We start from the raw sequence: 17349 nt of genomic DNA on the forward strand, positions 1-17349 counted from the left end.
GAGTGGGTAGCCATTTGCTTCTCCAAGGCATCTTCCCAAATCAGGGATCGAACCCTGGTCTCCTGCATTGCAGGCAGATGCTTTAACATCTGAGCCACCAGGGAAGCCCAGAAGCACAGGTAGGTGACAGTTAAAAGCTTAGTCCAGTGGTTTACCTTGCAGCACATCTGCTCCGCATGGAGCTCTTCGTGATGATCTGGGAGAGGCTGAGAAAGCCTCTTTTTGAAAGTTCGTAGTTTCTCCAGAGAATCAGCTATTCCGTTCTCACATTTTTCCCAGTCCTAGAATGGCCAGAGAAAGAAATTTTAAGGAATAAGAAGTTAGGAAACAAGAAAAACTCTCTTCTCAACTCCCAGACAATGGATTAAAGTTACACTGATGAGTACTGCAAAGGCGTCCACATCCATAGCCATGGGCATCAGTAACAGAAGAGCTGAGTTCTAAACTTTTCTCATTATCTGCGTGGCTTCAAGCAGGTGAGGTGTTATGTCTCAGTGTTCCTTACAAAAACCGAAATAACACAAACTCTCAAAAACTGTGGGAGAATGCAAGGAAATAAGAGGTGTCGAGATGTCAAGGACAAAAACAGAATATTATCAGTTTTCGAAAATGTTTTTGCATCCAAATCTGTCTACGGAGGTAAGAGTATAAACACACTACTTTGCCTCTCTCCTAAGCCCACCCATAACTGCACTCATGTCTCTATTATCTCAACACACTATAAGGGGTAGAAAAGAGGATATGGAATCTCTTTCAGGGTGAAAATACATATTAGGTAAGAGAAGTGATATGAAATGTAAAGGTAATATAAACCTGGCTCTGATTCAATTCAATACATAAACAGTATGAACTAAAGCAAAAAATGTAGACCAAGAGAGAGAATTCAACAATTTTATTTTTTATTTTTTTTTTTGAATTCAACAATTTTAAATGTACACCTTATATGTCAGTACGCATCAGTACTCTGAAGGAGAATGTAACAGGTAAAGAGGTAGAGTATTGGGACTTCCCTGGTAGTCTAGGGGATAAGACTCTATACTCCCAATGCAAGGGGCCCAGGTTTGATTCCTGGTCAGGAACTAGATCTTGCATGCCACAGCTAAATATCCGCATGCTGCAACAAAGATTGAAGATCTAGCAACTAAGACCCAGAGAAACCAAATAAATTAATTAATTAAAAAAAAACAGGTAAGAACATGGCGGTAAGGAATGTGGTAGATTATTGTTGCTGCTGCTGCTAAGTCTCGTCAGTTGTGTCCGACTCTGTGCGACCCCATAGACGGCAGCCCACCAGGCTGCCCCGTCCCTGGGATTCTCCAGGCAAGAATACTGGAGTGGGTTGCCATTTCCTTCTCCAATGCATGAAAGTGAAAAGTGAAAGTGAAGTCGCTCAGTCGTGTCCGACTCTTAGCGACCCCATGGACTGCAGCCTACTAGGCTCCCCCGTCCTTGGGATTTTCCAGGCAAGAGTACTGGAGTGGGGTGCCATTGCCTTCTCCTAGGTGCTGACAAAAGAAAGCATACATGCTGTGGTTGTGTTTCAGAATATTACACACCAAAGGTAACAAAGGTTACCTCTAGGAAAGATACTAGGATTTGGATTTGAGTGGTAGTGTCACGTAGGGAAAATTTAATTTTTTTTTACTCTCTGTACTTCAGTTCTTACCTGAATTTTTTTTCAGACACATGACTTCTTGGGTAATTAAAAAAAAGGAGAGTAAAAGAAAACAAAAAAGTAAAAAAAAAAGAGAGAGAGAGCAACCATGATGGAGACCTGATTCTTTACAGCACCCTATCTACAAATAGCCCACATCTGGGGTCTCTGTGCCCATTAAATTCAACTCAACAAATCTCCTTCAGTTTGTCTGATACTCTACACTCCTGGCCTTCCCTCCCTCTCCCACAACTTAAATTACTGAGTTCCAGAGAAGGCAATGGCACCCCACTCCAGTACTCTTGCCTGGAAAATCCCATGGACAGAGGAGCCTGGTAGGCTGCAGTCCTTGGGGTCGCTAAGAGTCGGACACAACTGAGTGACTTCACTTTCACTTTTCACTTTCATGCATTGGAGAAGGAAATGGCAACCCACTCCAATGTTCTTGCCTGGAGAATCCCATGGACGGCAGAGCCTGGTGGGCTGCCGTCTATGGGGTCACACAGAGTCGGACATGACTGAAGTGACTTAGCAGCAGCAGCAGCAGAGACAACTTGAGTTGTTTTTAGTCATCAGCCTAGTGCCAAATCCTGCTACATTTCTCTTCACATTATTCTTTGGACTATCTTTCATCACCAGTCTCTTCCTGTCTGAGTTCTTTCTATCTTTTCTCCTGATGCCTTATTTTCACCACAGCAACACACAGTTGCTATTTCAACTCTCTTCTTTGAGACATAATGGCCACCTTACCTCCTTGCTCATAATGTCTTTTGGTTTCTAAATGAACTGACAGTTTGGCCCAAACTTTTCATTTAAAAAAAAAAAATTCCTTCAGGGAACTTCCTAGAGTATATAACCACATTCCTTCTTCCCATTCACCAGAAAGAACAAAAACAAAACCCAAAAGTCCCAGCTGTCTGTTTTTGGACAGAATTGTTCCAATTCCCCTTTATTAAAATATCTTGGTGTTCCCAGGCTATGCTTTGTTCATCAATGCTAAACACAGTTAGGGCAGATAACAGACTCTCTTTCTGCTTAAGCTGAACAACATTCTCAATTAAATCATCTCACACGCTGAAATCTCTCAACATGTGGGCAAGGAATGTTCACTGATCTAAAAAGAGAAAAGGTCAGCTTTTATCCTTTATAACGGAATTAAGAGGTAATTGTGAAGGTGCTTAACACACAGGCATAGAACTATGATGACTGTGTTTCTGGCGTATTTACTCAGCATTCAGTTAAAAGCGAAAATAGGTAAGCATCATGGCTGTGGTGAAAAGATACAGTAAAATGAGACTGTATAAACATTAGAATTCAGCCCCATAAATTCCTTCCCAGGCAAACAGGATCTAATGTATGATCCAAAAATAAAAAATACAACTTTAACAAGAGAATAGGGATTCCCCTTTCCAAAGATGGATTAGATTCTAAAGCTATAACCAAGAGTTTTACTAAATGAATTACAAGGAAGTAACTAAATGTTATGGTCTGCAAACATTTATCAAAGCAGATATTTTATATGCCAACGAATAACAGACAAAGCAAATGAAATGACTCAGACATCTCATCTTAGTCAGTCTTAGAAATGTGTCCAAAAGTCAATCACAAATAAAGAAAAAATATATGATTAACATGCTCTGTACAGAATGATTTACAATGTTTTTAATCCTTTCCTGAAAGCCAAAAAAGAAGAAAAAAGAATTAGGCATATTGTATTACTGATGAATTGCAGTGTGTGCAAATAATGATTCTCTAACATATGTTGGGTGGCATTTTTGATTCATTGCTTCCTGCACAGAAGGTAATATATTATTCAATAAGATTCAGTAGAAAAAAAATGAGTGTGCAAACATTAAGTATTCAGAGAAAAAAAAGCAAAATGTGTTTTATTAACTTTATTATTATTACCTTTGATCCAAAAACAGACAGGCCAAATTTAATAAATGACCTCATTAAAGTGCTGGTGATTATCAATGTATATTAAACTTTGGTATTTAGTCATGTTTGGTTTCAAAATGTTAATAATATCAACAATAATTACCATCATTTGTTGAGTACTCAGTATGTACCAAGTATTTTGATACATAATTCACTTTCATTATTTCATTAAATCTTCAGAACACCTTATGAAAGAGATGTGATCATACCCACTCTACAAATTAGGAAACTGAGGCTTTGAGAAGTTGAGTTTGCCAGGCTACCTCGTTTCTTATGGTTTTAACTTGGGTTTATCTGAGTTTAGAGCCCCATACCTTCATTCAACTGCTGATTTAATTGTGTCTTATGCAAAGAATTGGAAAGTGAGGGAGAAAAGCACATTGTGGGAGGTCTGATAAATCTACATTCCCCTAAACTTTCTGTATGATCAGCATGCTGTCTGTATCCAACTACAGGCTTAATATACCTCCTGGAGATTTTATCTTACAGCAACTTGCTTGAATAAGCTAAGATCAAATCAAGAGTGTCTTCTTGGATAGTTTTTCCCTTGCAATAAAAGAAGAGATATCAATCTTGAAAACCACTTTAGAGTCTTAGATTAGGGAGTGGAATCTGCTCTTTGCATTCTTGTATGGATTTATAAAGTTATCTCATGGCTTCTGGCTTAGCACTGACCATGAATCAAGAGTTCATCACTTGGACGGTCTTATTAGATTTAAAACTACTTTGTTGGGGGATTTTCCTGAAAGACAAACTGCTGAAGATTGGGAAACTTTTCCCGTTGAGGCAAGACAGGACAAAGTCTTAAACGAGACACAGGGGACAAAACACTGCAAGGTCTGATGTAATGATCAGCATTATTTGAGTCACAGGATAATGACATTGAGGAAGCAGCACAACTATTACAAGGGCATTTTAAACCACATGAGGCCCATAGGAGGGAAGAGCCGAACTTACCTGCAGCAAGCCGGCCAGTTTTTTCTTCTGCTCCTCCAGACACACACTTGCTGACTTCCATTTCTCTTGGATCTCAGCGAGTTCGGCCTGCAGGGTGGCCTCAGCCCCACTGTCGGCTGAAAGCAGAAGCTGCTTGCCAGCCTCCATGGTGAGGATGTAGCTGCCTTGTTGCCGCAGGAACACTTTTTCTTTGAACTGAAAGGAACCGGAGATTTTTGACTTTCTCATTCTTCTCTTTACCATATCCCCGTTATAAGTGTTTTTAAATAATCCTAAATTTCTACATCCATAACATGCCTTTTTCCCCCCAAAGCTTTACTGACCCTATACTTTGGGCCCAAGTGAAGGAACATATAAATAAATGAGAATTCCACAGACAGGGCTTAGTTTCTGTTGCCAACTTTTAAACAGTCATGATGCAACAGGAAGACTTCTCTATGCTGCTGCTGCTGCTAAGTTGCTTCAGTCGTGTCTAACTCTGTGCGACCCCATAGACGGCAGCCCACCAGGCTCCCCCGTCCCTGGGATTCTCCGGGCAAGAATACTGGAGTGGGTTGCCATTTCCTTCTCCAATGCATGAAAGTGAAAAGTGAAAGTGAAGTCGCTTAGAGTCATGTCCGACTCTTAGCGACCCCATGGACTGCAGCCCACCAGGGTCCTCCGTCCATGGGATTTTCCAGGCAAGAGTACTGGAGTGGGGTGACTTCTCTATGAAGTTGACTTCTCTATGAGGCTAATGCAAAGAGACACAGAGGGATGTCTGACCCACTTGGAGGGCACAGCGAGGCTTTTTCAAGAGGCAAAAGCTTCATGAGTCTTGAAAGACACAGGGATACAACCAGATGAAGAAGGATCTGGTGTGATGAGGCCACAGGAGTCAGGGAGAGAACACCTTCCACACAGAGAAATAAGGATGGGCAAACTCACTCAACAGGATAAATTATGAGGAGTCAGGACACTAGACTCAGTTGTCAGTGGCTAGAATGTAGGATGTCTATAAGTGAGTGGTGTTAGATAAGGCAAGACCAGACCTTGAAGAGAAGACTGATTTTTATAGTAAAAGTGACTGAGATTCATGGAAGAGTATTAAGCCATCAGGTAGAAAATGGAGTGGAAGAAGGTCATATATCAGATACCCTAAGACACATTAGGGTTTCTCTGGTGGTTCAGTGGTGAAGAAAGTGCCTGCCAATGCAGGAGATGCAGGTTTGATCCCTGGGTCGGGACGATCCCCTGGAGAAGGAAACGGCAATCCACTCCAGTATTCTTGCCTAGAGAATTCTATGGACAAAGGAGCCTGGTGAACCACAGTACAGGAGTTGCAAGAGAGTGAGTCAGCATGATTTAGAGACTAAACAACAATAACAAAGATAGGTTAGGAAGCGCTTGCCTATTTAGGGAAGAAATCATGACCACCTAATCTAAGGCAGTGGCAGTGGGGATGAAGACTTGAGGGCTATAAGATGCAAGAAGCATGAGAAAAAAGGAGAGTAGAGCTCTAGAAGGACTCTAGGGTTGCTGATGGATATAGACCAGTGATGACCTTTCCTTGGTTTGGACACATGGAGTGGATTGATAGAGAGTGGTTGTTTAGGGATCATAGATGCTATTGGAACCCACCAAGTATATTATGTCTGTGATGCAGATAAAGCTAAAAGGTGGCTGGATGCATGAGTTGGAGGCTCAGGAGGTGAATGTGACCACAAGAACCAAAGTGACCCTTCTTTCCTGGTAGGGAGCAGTGGAAGCCATGTGTAGAGATGGGGTTTCCCAGCGAAGCGAGGAGGAGACAGGAAGCAGAGAATGACCTTTAAGAAAGAGGAGCCCACGAAATATACTGGGAGGGACCGATGACAGGATGAGGAGGTCTCTATTTAAAAGGCTGGAGTTCCAAACTCCTAGGTGGTGAAAGTAAGGGGAATGGACAAACAGCCCACCCAGGGCTGATCCTTTCACCTTTTCTGGAATATTTAAGGTTCATGTTTAAACGGCTCATGAGTAAAATATGTATTATCAGTGCCAGGTTTTCCTGTCCTTGCCACTGCATTTCCATCCACGCTGGGACTCACTGAGCTGCTGAGAGGGTGTTGGGGGTGAAGTGCAGGCAGTCTTTGAAGAAGCTGGGACTTTCACTGTTAAATATGGACTCTGTAATGGATCATTTTGTATATTTCTGCGGACATTTGAGAACAATGCTTGTTGTCATTCCAGTGTCACTCTAGAATCCTGAAGAACCGGGGTTAGGGTAAAGCATGCAGTGAACACACAGAAGAGGTTTAAAAATAGCCTGCTTTCCACCTTACCTGCACTTGATCAAAGAGGGCCCTTGCCTGCTGCAGTGGTATCTGGACACTCCCCAGACCACTCACGGGCAGACAGGACACCTCCACCAGCCATTTACGGAGCTTTTCCGCCATCTCCCTGTAGCGCTGCCACTGGTGGATCTGGCTGTCAATGATGCCCCGCCTCTGCTGGGCCCGGCGGATCACCCCCTGCCACTGATTACTGAGGAGGGTCAATTTCAGGTTGAACTCATCCCTGGTGAAGAAATAATTACATAAGGAAAACCACTGTTATCCTGATGAAAGTGTTGTAAAAGTGTAAGCTGCTCAGTCGTGTCCAGCTCTTTGCCACCACATGGACTGTAGCCCACCAGGCTCCTCTGTCCATGGAATTCTCCAGGCAAGAGTACTGGAGTGTGTAGCCATTCCCTTCTCCAGGGGATCTTCCTGACTCAGGGATCAAACCCAGGCCTCTCGCACAGAAGGCAGATTCTTTACCATCTGAACCACCAGGGAAGCCCTATCTAGGATAGAGGTCTTCATATATCATGCTGTGATCTACTGTCAGCTCTACTGAATGTAATTTAAAAAATTAATAAGCAGTTAAACTATCAGTCCACCAGGACTTCCCTGGTGGCTCAGATGGTAAAGCGTCTGCCTACAATACGGGAGACCCGGGTTCAATCCCTGGGTTGGGAAGATCTCCTGGAGAAGGAAATGGCTACCCACTTCAGTACTCTTGCCTGGAAAATCCCATGGACGGAGGAGCCTGGTTGGCTACAGTCCATGGGGTTGCAAAGAGTCAGACACAACTGAGCGACTTCACTTTCACTTTATTAGTTTGCAAACAGTCAGTGTGTCAGAACAGGTGGACATATCTGTAAGCTCACTGTCATTCACTCTGAGTGCATGAGAGGGGATAGAACATAAGACAGCAGCTTCAGTGGAAACGACCCCCTGGACACGCCCAGCACAACGTATGCAGCACGTGGCAGCATCTTAAGTATGCCACTGCAGGAGAAAGTGAGGAGACCAGCTTATTTACAACCTCTGTCCCCAGCTACAATTATAAACCACTTTGGATGAACAAAACTGCGTTATTTTAGCTAGAATCATAAACCACTTAGATAAAATTATGTTGTTTAAAAATACTTGAAAAACTGTACTCCATAAACTCTCACTCTTCCCTCACAATAGACAGCCCTAATCTTTAGCAAATTATTTCACATTCTAAACCATCCCTTCTACATTTTAAGCCCACTTTACCTGTTCTTAGAAAAATGTAAACTATCTAATCATCATTTTTGAATAAAGGTTGTCCATATACTTAGAGACATTAAATCTTATTTAAGCTTTCTCAATATCAGGCTGACTAATCTCAGAACTTTCAGTTGCTTCTTCCTACCTCTGTGTTTCCTAACTTTAAAAAATGTTGGTAGTTTTTTTTTTTTAAATTATGTTTCTTTAGCAGCCAACTGTGGCTCTAGAACTGGTTTGTCCAGTATCAAATAGACTGGGTTTCTTTGTAGATAATAGTGCTAGTCACACATTTTAGTACTAAAGTGTAACATTACTTGCTCTTTCTCTATTTTACTCATTTTGCTTTTCTTTCCTCTTGCGGATGGGTTCTAATCTGAATTAGATTTATTATTCTGGACTCCTATATTCTTGATATATTACCTAGGGCTACTATAAGCTTTGGTTTCCCTGATGGCTCAGACAGTAAAGAACCCGCCAGCCAATGCAGGAGATTTAAGAGACATGGGTTCCATTTCTGGGTAGGGATGATCCCGTGGAAAACAGACTACGCACTCCAGTATTCTTGCCTGGAGAACTCCATGGACAGAGGAGCCTGGAGGGCTACAGTCCACAGGGTCACAAAGAATTGGACATGACTGAGCAACTAACACACACACTAAAAACTTTGATTTTGTAACCAAATGTGTTATTCAGTGCTTCTGTTTTTGAAGGAAAATTCTGATGTTTATAATCTATTTGCAATAGAACTAAATATGATGAATTTAAAAAGTAATAACAGTTAAACTATCAGTGTTTGCAAACAGTGAGTGTATCAGAATAGGTGGATGTATCTGTAAGGTCAAATATGATGAATTAGGTTCATGACACTTCCTTAAAAGATGCAAGCATCCGTCATCTCTGACAATGTCTAACTCCAGGCCTTGAGGATGGTCTGTAAGAGTACCATACATACTGTTTCCCTATCAGCTAGCATTCAGGGTCTCTCTGGAGCCTCATCTTCACTTTGTAGAACCAAGCTGTCTGGAGCTATCTGACAGCATGAGGAACTACTCAAAACATGACACTGGGCTCAGTGCTGAACCTGAACTCTCAAAACCAAACGTATAAACAAACCTTTAAAACACAATACATTGGTAATCTAGGACCTCTCTTATCTATCAACATGCTCTCATCTGAATTTTTTTTTTTTCCCACTAGCAACGTTCAAAATTATCCTCAGGTCCAATCCTCATATTTTTATCTCCTTGGTGTTTTTCTCTGCTAACATTTAAAATTTAATAGATGTTGGCTTGCACATGAATTTTAAATTTTATTTTACTTAATGATGTGAGCTTTTATAATATTGTCACAGAGAAGGGAGGATAAAGCAAAAGATAAGTTGATTGCATTTGAATATGTCTTATTCTAAAGGCCTTAAATTCTTAGTTAAGCCCACATTTAAGTTTGGCTTCCCTAGAATAAATATGGCATCAAATTTTGTTGTTCCAAGTTTAACCATGAAAATCTTTCATGTACTTCCAAAGAAATATCCACTTAAGACTAAAATTGGTTCCAAAACATGAAAAAAAAACCCAACACACTCTTAATCAAAATAATGACCTGTTTTCTATTTTGTGGGGGCGGGGGGGAACTAAGTTAATTATAATCACAACTAGACTCTTTAGAGTCTGTTGGACTGCAAGGAGATCCAATCAGTCTGTTCTGAAGGAGATCAGTCCTGGGTGTTCTTTGGAAGGACTGATGCTAAAGCTGAAACTCCAATACTTTGGCCACCTCATGCAAAGAGCTGACTCATTGGAAAAGACTCTGATGCTGGGAGCGATTAGGGGCAGGAGGAAAAGGGGACGACAGAGGATGAGATGGCTGGATGGCATCACCGACTCAATGGACAAGAGTTTGGGTGAACTCCAGGAGTTGGTGATGGACAGGGAGGCCTGGCATGCTGCAATTCATGGGGTTGCAAAGAGTCAGACATGACTGAGCGCCTGAAGTGAACTGAACTGAACTGGTCCTAATTATGGAAAAGACATACAAATGTGACTAAAAAAACGAGGTTTGTATTCCAAATATCACCATAGAAAATTGATTGGGTAGAGTAAATATTGTTCCTAAGAAAGGTAACACAAGACGAAGCTGCCAATTCACATACCATAAATTTAAAAAGGGGCTAGATTTTACTCTGCATTTTTAATACAGAGATACTTTGCTAAGCAATAAAGAGAAAGCAGGGTTTCAGACTGAGTGTAATCTGACTTAAGGTAGCAAACCATTTCCAAATCATGGTAAGGGAAACCTGGCTTTTCCTGAGTAAAAACCAGGTACATGAGGGCTAGGCTTGATTCTGTTGCTACTTAGTTATGTGACCTTGGTCAAATGAGTTCACGTTTCTGGGCCTCAATTTTTCATTTGTAAGTAAGAGAGATGGACTAGTGACCTCTGTGCTCCTCTGAGGAATAAAATTTCTGCAACTGTATGAGAATATTACCAGCATCTGTTGACACATCACTGACACAATTCATTCTGATCTATTTTAATTCCAGCCTCCTCCAGACCACTAGCAAAGATTGGCTAGTGACTTCCAACTACTCTATGTCCTTCATATAACACAACAGAGGTTCTTTAAAAAGATTCAATACTCAGTCATTTCAGCGGTTCAGACAAGTCCTTCCTCTAATTACTGAGGGTCCTTTGTGGGACACTTACTTTAGGCATATGTTCTCTAATCTGCTCAAAGAAAATGACTAATTTACTGGAACCTGTCTTTATGATACAATATCAAAGATCCTACCTGTCATCAACTTGACCTTGTTCTAGAAGGTGCTGTCCATCAAAAATGATTGAGTGCAAAATCTGCTGACGGCTGAACATCTCTGCTTGAAACAACTGTTATTTAAAAAAGAAAAACATAATTTAGAGTTCCTAATTTTACTGACCAGTTCTCCAAAAACTTTCCAAAAATTCTGGTTTAAGCAAGACTATGAAAAACACTTCCAGATGAATCAGGCTGTATTAATATAAAAAATCCTGCAAGGTAAGAACATTTTAAAAACTATCCGTTAAGATAAACTTAAAGATACAGTTTAGTTTTTGTTTACTAAGACTGTGACTAAAAGTATAATTATGTTTCCCTTCTTTCTTTCAAAATCACCCAATAAAGTTAGTTAACACATAATGTGTATTCTGGTTTATTTTATATGCAGAATACGGTCCATTCTTAGACAGAATAGTTCTAAAACCTTTTAAAAAGTTGAAGAATGGAAAAAATCCACCATTTTTAATAAACTCACTGTTTTTCAATTTAGCTAAGTCAATAAAATTGTTTCACCACTAAGACTTTCAAATTTTCACTGTTTTTTAAACAGGTTTATTAAGATAGAATTCTGTATCATATAATTCACCTGATTAAAGTGTGCAATAATTTTTCTCATATTTACAGTTATACAACTATCACCACAATCAATTTTAGACTATTTTCACAATCCCCTCCCAAAGCTCCATACTCATTAGCAAGTTTCCAGCTTTTAGCTTTTCTCTGCCCTAGGAATCCTGGATCTCCATTTGTGTGTATTTCATAAACACACGGAGCAACTTAGTTACACTAGAAAACAGCAAAATAGAGACTAACAGCAAATTTATTAATTTGCTTTCCGGATCTAATTCACTCTAGATGTTTCTTGAGAAAGAATTATAATGCAATTTGATCAGGAAGTACACTGGGAGATGTTTGGTAGCTTGATTTTCTAGTATAAAACATGTATGTGCTTTTTAAAGAACTCACAATTTTAATTTATTAGAGATTTTTGACCAAAGTGTAATCTCTAAGCAACTAGCCTCAGAAATATTATTGTAGTCTGTAACTCAACTTGGAAATTACCTTACCATAATTCTGACATGATACCTTGCAGGATATTGAAGCCTGTCCCATGCTTATAACCAATCACATTTTTGGGATTAAGATATCAAAACTTCAAGCTTAAAAAAGACGACAAAAACACTGCATGCATTTGAGCAGACTCGGCGCACAGTACAGGTCTTTCTTCCACATGGCATTTTTTGCAGCATCTTCCAAAGGCCTAACTGTTTTATCAGCCAAAACAGTACTGGCATAACTTACCTCATGTGCTCTCTGCTGCTCCAAAAGATGCTGATAATTGCCTGAAATCTCTACTGCTAACTTTTGTTCCGTTTGAACTAGGAATTCCATCCATGTTTCACATTTTTCCAAGAAAGTCTGATGTTGTAGCAAAAATGACTGTAACTTACTGACAGAACGAAAGAAAAAGAATGACAATGTTGCTGCTTTTTTCTTATGCCTGTAGCACATAAAACTAGATTAAATATTCTCTGCCTCCAGTTTTAATTTGACCTCTACAAAGCTCTCCCATGAGGTAGTAAGTGTTTTAAAACATAAAAGGAAAACTGAAGAAAAATGTTTTAATGATAAAATTATATATCTTTTACATATTCTTATATAAAGGGCTTCCCTGGTGGCTCAGAGGGTAAAGCATATATAAAAGCTTTATTTTTTGATAAAAACAAGATTAAACATTCCTCAGTACATTCAACATGAGAAGCCGTATCACAATTTGAGTTGCCCACTTTTAGTTCAAATTTTGTTATCACTGGAAAGACCTAGAATGTATGCTATGCTATGCTAAATCGCTTCAGTCGTGCCTGACTCTGCGACTCCATAGACGGCAGCCCACCAGGCTCCCCCGTCCCTGGGATTCTCCAGGCAAGAACACTGGAGTGGGTTGCCATTTCCTTCTCCAATGCATGAAAGAGAAAAGTGAAAGTGAAGTCGCTCAGTCGTGTCCGACTCTTAGCGACCCCATGGACTGCAGCCTACCAGGCTCCTCCGTCCATGGGATTTTCCAGGCAAGAGTACTGGAGTGGGGTGCCATTGCCTTCTCCACTAGAATGTATAAATATACACAAATCATGAACTATCTGTACAGATATTTCAGAATAGCCAAAACATCTCTGGGTTACGCTACCTGAATCTTTCCGTAGTCTGGGAGGAGATCAGAGACCAGTGCCGATTGAGATTCTGCATCCTTTTGATTTCTTTATCGTTCAGGGGCAGCCTGTATCCAAGCTCATTCAGACGGTCTAAATCTGGGACCATGCTACTGAATTTCAGCATCTGTCCCTGGAAAGCAAGATGCAAAAGTAGGTTTAGCACCACGGTCAGAAAAGGCAGAGGACTTTCAGAGTGGACAGTGAACTTCTGATTTCTGGGAGAAGCTGGTCTTTGGTCTCCTCTGTGTTTCTAGGCACCCACTTGCCATCTCCAGAGTCGCACAGAAAGCAAAACGGCCCCTCCCCATCAGCTTTCAGTGCTGCTGCTGCTATTGCTGCATGGCTACTCGCTGTCCTTTATTGAACGCTTAGTAGTTTATATGTGTTATTTACTTCCCTCATTTACTCAGCAGTAATACTTGCTTGAACTGAAAAAGGATGAAAATTGTGTTGATGACTGAAAAAACTTATTTCCTACCCTTTATATGTCATTTATCTGTGTTAATCTGCTCCACTGTTATTTCATAATAATAATAATAGTTATAGCAGTAATAGTTAACATTTATTGAGCCCTTATAAACCAAGCACTGTTGCAAGAGCTTTATAGATAATAACTCATTTTATCCTCATAACAATTCCATAAGGTAAGAACCACTACTATTCCTGATTTACAACAAGAAATATGAGGCACAGACCCTTTAAGGAAATTGCTTAAGACCACCCAGCTCGTGAGAGAGCCAGATAAGCAACATTTGATGGGTTCTCCCTGGATACAACACAAACTCACTTAAGCTCTGAAATTACCATGTGTCATCTCAAGAGCTTCAGCTTTAGTTTCTTGACCCCAGCCCCAAACTTGGTGAGACTCAACTGAGAAAGCAGTTTATGCTTTCTGGTCTCTTTTGTCCCTCCACACACAGGACAAAGCTGCCTGTCCTGCCTTTTCCTGTGGGCATTCTTAACTCCATCGAGGAAACTGGCTATAGGAAGAAGAAAAGGTCAGGCCACCTTTGGCTGTGAGTGTTTCCACTTTATGTGCTCTGAAAAAAGGCTCATCACCCTGAGAGGGAATAAACCTTTCCAACTGTCAAAGCCAAAAGCAACCTGCTAGATGCCAGAATTTCCACGGGTACGTATCAGCAGTGAACAAAACTGACACGGTGCTCACAGAGTGTAAGACACTATTTCAGTAGTGGAGAGAACAGTAGTCAGTTAATCGCACGAGCGTCATTAGAAGATACGACGAAACTGAAGAAAAAGAACAGTGGGTCTGACAGTGTGTTGCTGGGTAGCCTGGTCATGGACAGAAGGGGAGGCTTTCTGAGAGCGCCATTGAACAAAAGGACCAGGAGCTGATTCCTTCTGGTGGGCACGGAGCTGGTGGGGATAAGGAATGAATTCCAGGAAGAAGGAAGCCAGGGCACATCTTGCCCAGAGACGCTGGGAAACAGCAGCTCCCAAGTGGCTGGAGAGTGACAGGGACAGTGGTGAAGATGAGTTCCTTCGGAGGGTGGAAGCTGGGTATTTCTGGTCTTGATACTTCACCACATCTTTATCCTGAGAGCAATGGGAACCCATAGAGGGTTTAAGCAGAGGGGTAATATAATAATAAAAATGGGCATGTCTATTGTATTATTTTACTTACTTTAATATAGTTCATAATTAAGTGAATCCCTGCAAAAGGAAAAGACCATTGTAGCATTATGGGTTGGAGGGAGAGAGGGAGACTCAAGGAGGCCTGTGGAGGTTGAAGCTTGGTCTTGGCCTCTGAGAGACTGGCAACTTGACTGGGAGCGGATGAAGGCAGCGATGAAAGGTTTAAGAACATGGACAGAGGTCATGGACTAGGTGTGAGGAGGGACCAGAGGGAGGAGGGAGAAGAGTGAGATAGACATAGCACTGCTCCTGGGGTCCCCCATCACAGGCCATGACATCGGCTGTGGTCACAGACATCACTCCTCTCAAGAGAAAAGGAAAGCAGAGCTGGCAAGAATTCTCTTGGGAACAAACGGCAGGCCTATGTCAGGAGTTCTGAGTTACCCTTAAGATTCTGAGCATATAAACCTGGGGGACTTTCCTGGCACACCAGTGATTAAGACTCTGTGACTTCACTGTAGGGGGCATGGGCTCGATTCCCTGGTAGAGGAAGTACAATTTTAAACAATTAAAATGCATGTGCTTGGCCAAAATAAAAAAAGCAGCAGCAGCAGAAGCTAGATCTGGGATGAGGATCTGAACACACTTACCTTCAGCTCCTCCATCCTTTCCTGGATGGTCGAGAGGTCAGAGGAGTGGCTAGGGTCCTGCCCTTGTAATATTTCTTCAGCTTCTACTATCCAGGTCTCCAAAGCTTCTAAACTCTTGGTAAAGGTTTCATAGTCAAGAACGCCAGCCTTTGTTTCACAAAAGAAAATTGGTATTTAGAAATCTAGTGAAAGGGCAAGTGGATGTTAAAATTATTTTTCATATTCTTGCATCAAATTGCCATTCTCCAGATGTCATTTCTAAAAAGACAAGGTTGCCATGATTTACACTTTCTTCTTTGTATTAATGTAATTTTCCTAAAGCTTAGAATTACTTCTATGTACCATTAATTAACCAATTAAAGTTTTTTTAAAATACATTATCAAGAGAGATATATTGATTCTTACAAAAGCTTATGTAAACATGAGTGTTAACATTAAAGTTATTTAACATTTATTAATTGAACATATTTTACCAAGGGAAAAAATCACTGATTTTAGGGCAGAATTACATGGTAAAGAACAGGGCAAGACTCCCAGCTTTCCTTGACCCCACTGGAACTTTTAAATTTGTTTATTTTTAAATTTTTTGATCTTGAAGGAAGCATTGTTTGATGATGAGAGTTCTCCTTTTCCTATTTATGGCCAGGTTTTACAGGATGCCTAATTCATAACACCCGCTGAATATAAGCTCTGTACCTGTAACACAGTCTGCTGTTTGCAGAGAGCCTGTTCGAGAGCATGTAATTGTTGCCTCAAAGACAGCCAATCGGATTGAATGGCTGATGCTGCCGAAGCGTCCACTTGTTGCTTGAGTTGCCCTCCCAGCTCATGAAGAACTACAAGAGAATCCTGAATCGGCCCCAATCCTTTGAGGAGGTCCTATAGAAGACGAAAATATGCTCATCATGAAACAACAGGTTAAGTGTACTCATTATTGTAAACAATTACAGACACTCATTCTTATTTGTTCAATTATTACACTAAATAACCTCCCCCTGTAGAGGGGGGAAAAAAATCAAAAACTGAATTCCATTTTTAAAAACGTGTGTATTAACATAAAAAAGTGCTATTTTGATTATAAAAGCCACATAGGTTCCTTATAAGACATAGAGGAAATGCAGAAAAACTTACATAAAGAAGAAAAAAAATTATCTACAAGTATAGCCCATAACTAGAAATATTTTGGCAGTTTTTCTTTTCTTTCCCCTTGCCTCTTCATGTAATTGATATCAAGTTGAAAATCCAGTGCTACATTTTACCTTCTAGGACTTAACATTAGACACACAAGGGGAAGCTGTATGTGTGGTCACACCACCGTGGTTACAGTACCCCACCCCTGGCCGGTGGGCTCAGAAGCCTGGGCACGGCTCTGTGAGCAGCAGCAAGAGTGGATTCCATCCTTTTCCGCAGCATCTCTTGCCTCCATGCTTTGTGGGACCCTTGTATATACTCCAAATTATAAGCTGGTGGAAATTCCCTGTTTCAGTTCCATCTACCACTTAGGGATGACAACTGACTGGTTCTTCTACCTGTTGCTGATGACTCACAGATAGATGGAAAGAGCAGAGCCTGCCTGGGGACTTCAGTGAGAGGGGAAAAACAAAGGGCAACTTTAATCCTGACAGAGAGATCAGAAAATTCACAGCCATCATTTGGCGCCCTTGACTGTAAAACAAGTATCTCTCAACTCAGGAGGACTGAATATGGAAAATGACAAATCTCATAAAGATGAGCTATGTGGAAAGAAAAAAAAAAAAAAACACTGAATTAACTTTACGGTAAAACTTAAACTCTAGCTTTCAAGGGATTATTCATTTTTTGTGTGAAGGCCTTAGAACGAGTTAAACTTTTATTTATGTGTCTTTTATAACCTGCCTAATTCTAATAAACTGATTTGGGAAAGTTTATAAGAAGGTCTTTGAAATAAGTTCATTAAAATAAAGACAAATGGGGCAAACAGTAAGAGGCATGTGATAAGTGAAACAAGAGA

General features: G+C 40.7%; 1 protein-coding gene across 18 annotated transcripts in view; it reads right to left on the reverse strand.

The window, feature by feature from the left end:
- SYNE1 (spectrin repeat containing nuclear envelope protein 1) overlaps positions 1–17349 on the reverse strand; it is a 497963-nt gene that overhangs the window by 89254 nt on the left and 391360 nt on the right. For all 18 annotated transcript variants that reach the window (XM_061428348.1, XM_061428354.1, XM_061428353.1 and 15 more), the window contains 8 exons: positions 16056–16238; positions 15360–15506; positions 13089–13243; positions 12206–12353; positions 10880–10974; positions 6853–7087; positions 4550–4744; positions 156–281 (listed from right to left, as the gene is read on the reverse strand). In XM_061428348.1, the coding sequence (XP_061284332.1) occupies positions 156–281; positions 4550–4744; positions 6853–7087; positions 10880–10974; positions 12206–12353; positions 13089–13243; positions 15360–15506; positions 16056–16238 (1284 nt within the window). The remainder of the gene's footprint in view (positions 1–155; positions 282–4549; positions 4745–6852; positions 7088–10879; positions 10975–12205; positions 12354–13088; positions 13244–15359; positions 15507–16055; positions 16239–17349) is intronic.

This window comes from Bos javanicus, chromosome 9 (genome assembly GCF_032452875.1).
Source record: "Bos javanicus breed banteng chromosome 9, ARS-OSU_banteng_1.0, whole genome shotgun sequence".
Lineage (NCBI taxonomy): Eukaryota > Metazoa > Chordata > Mammalia > Artiodactyla > Bovidae > Bos > Bos javanicus.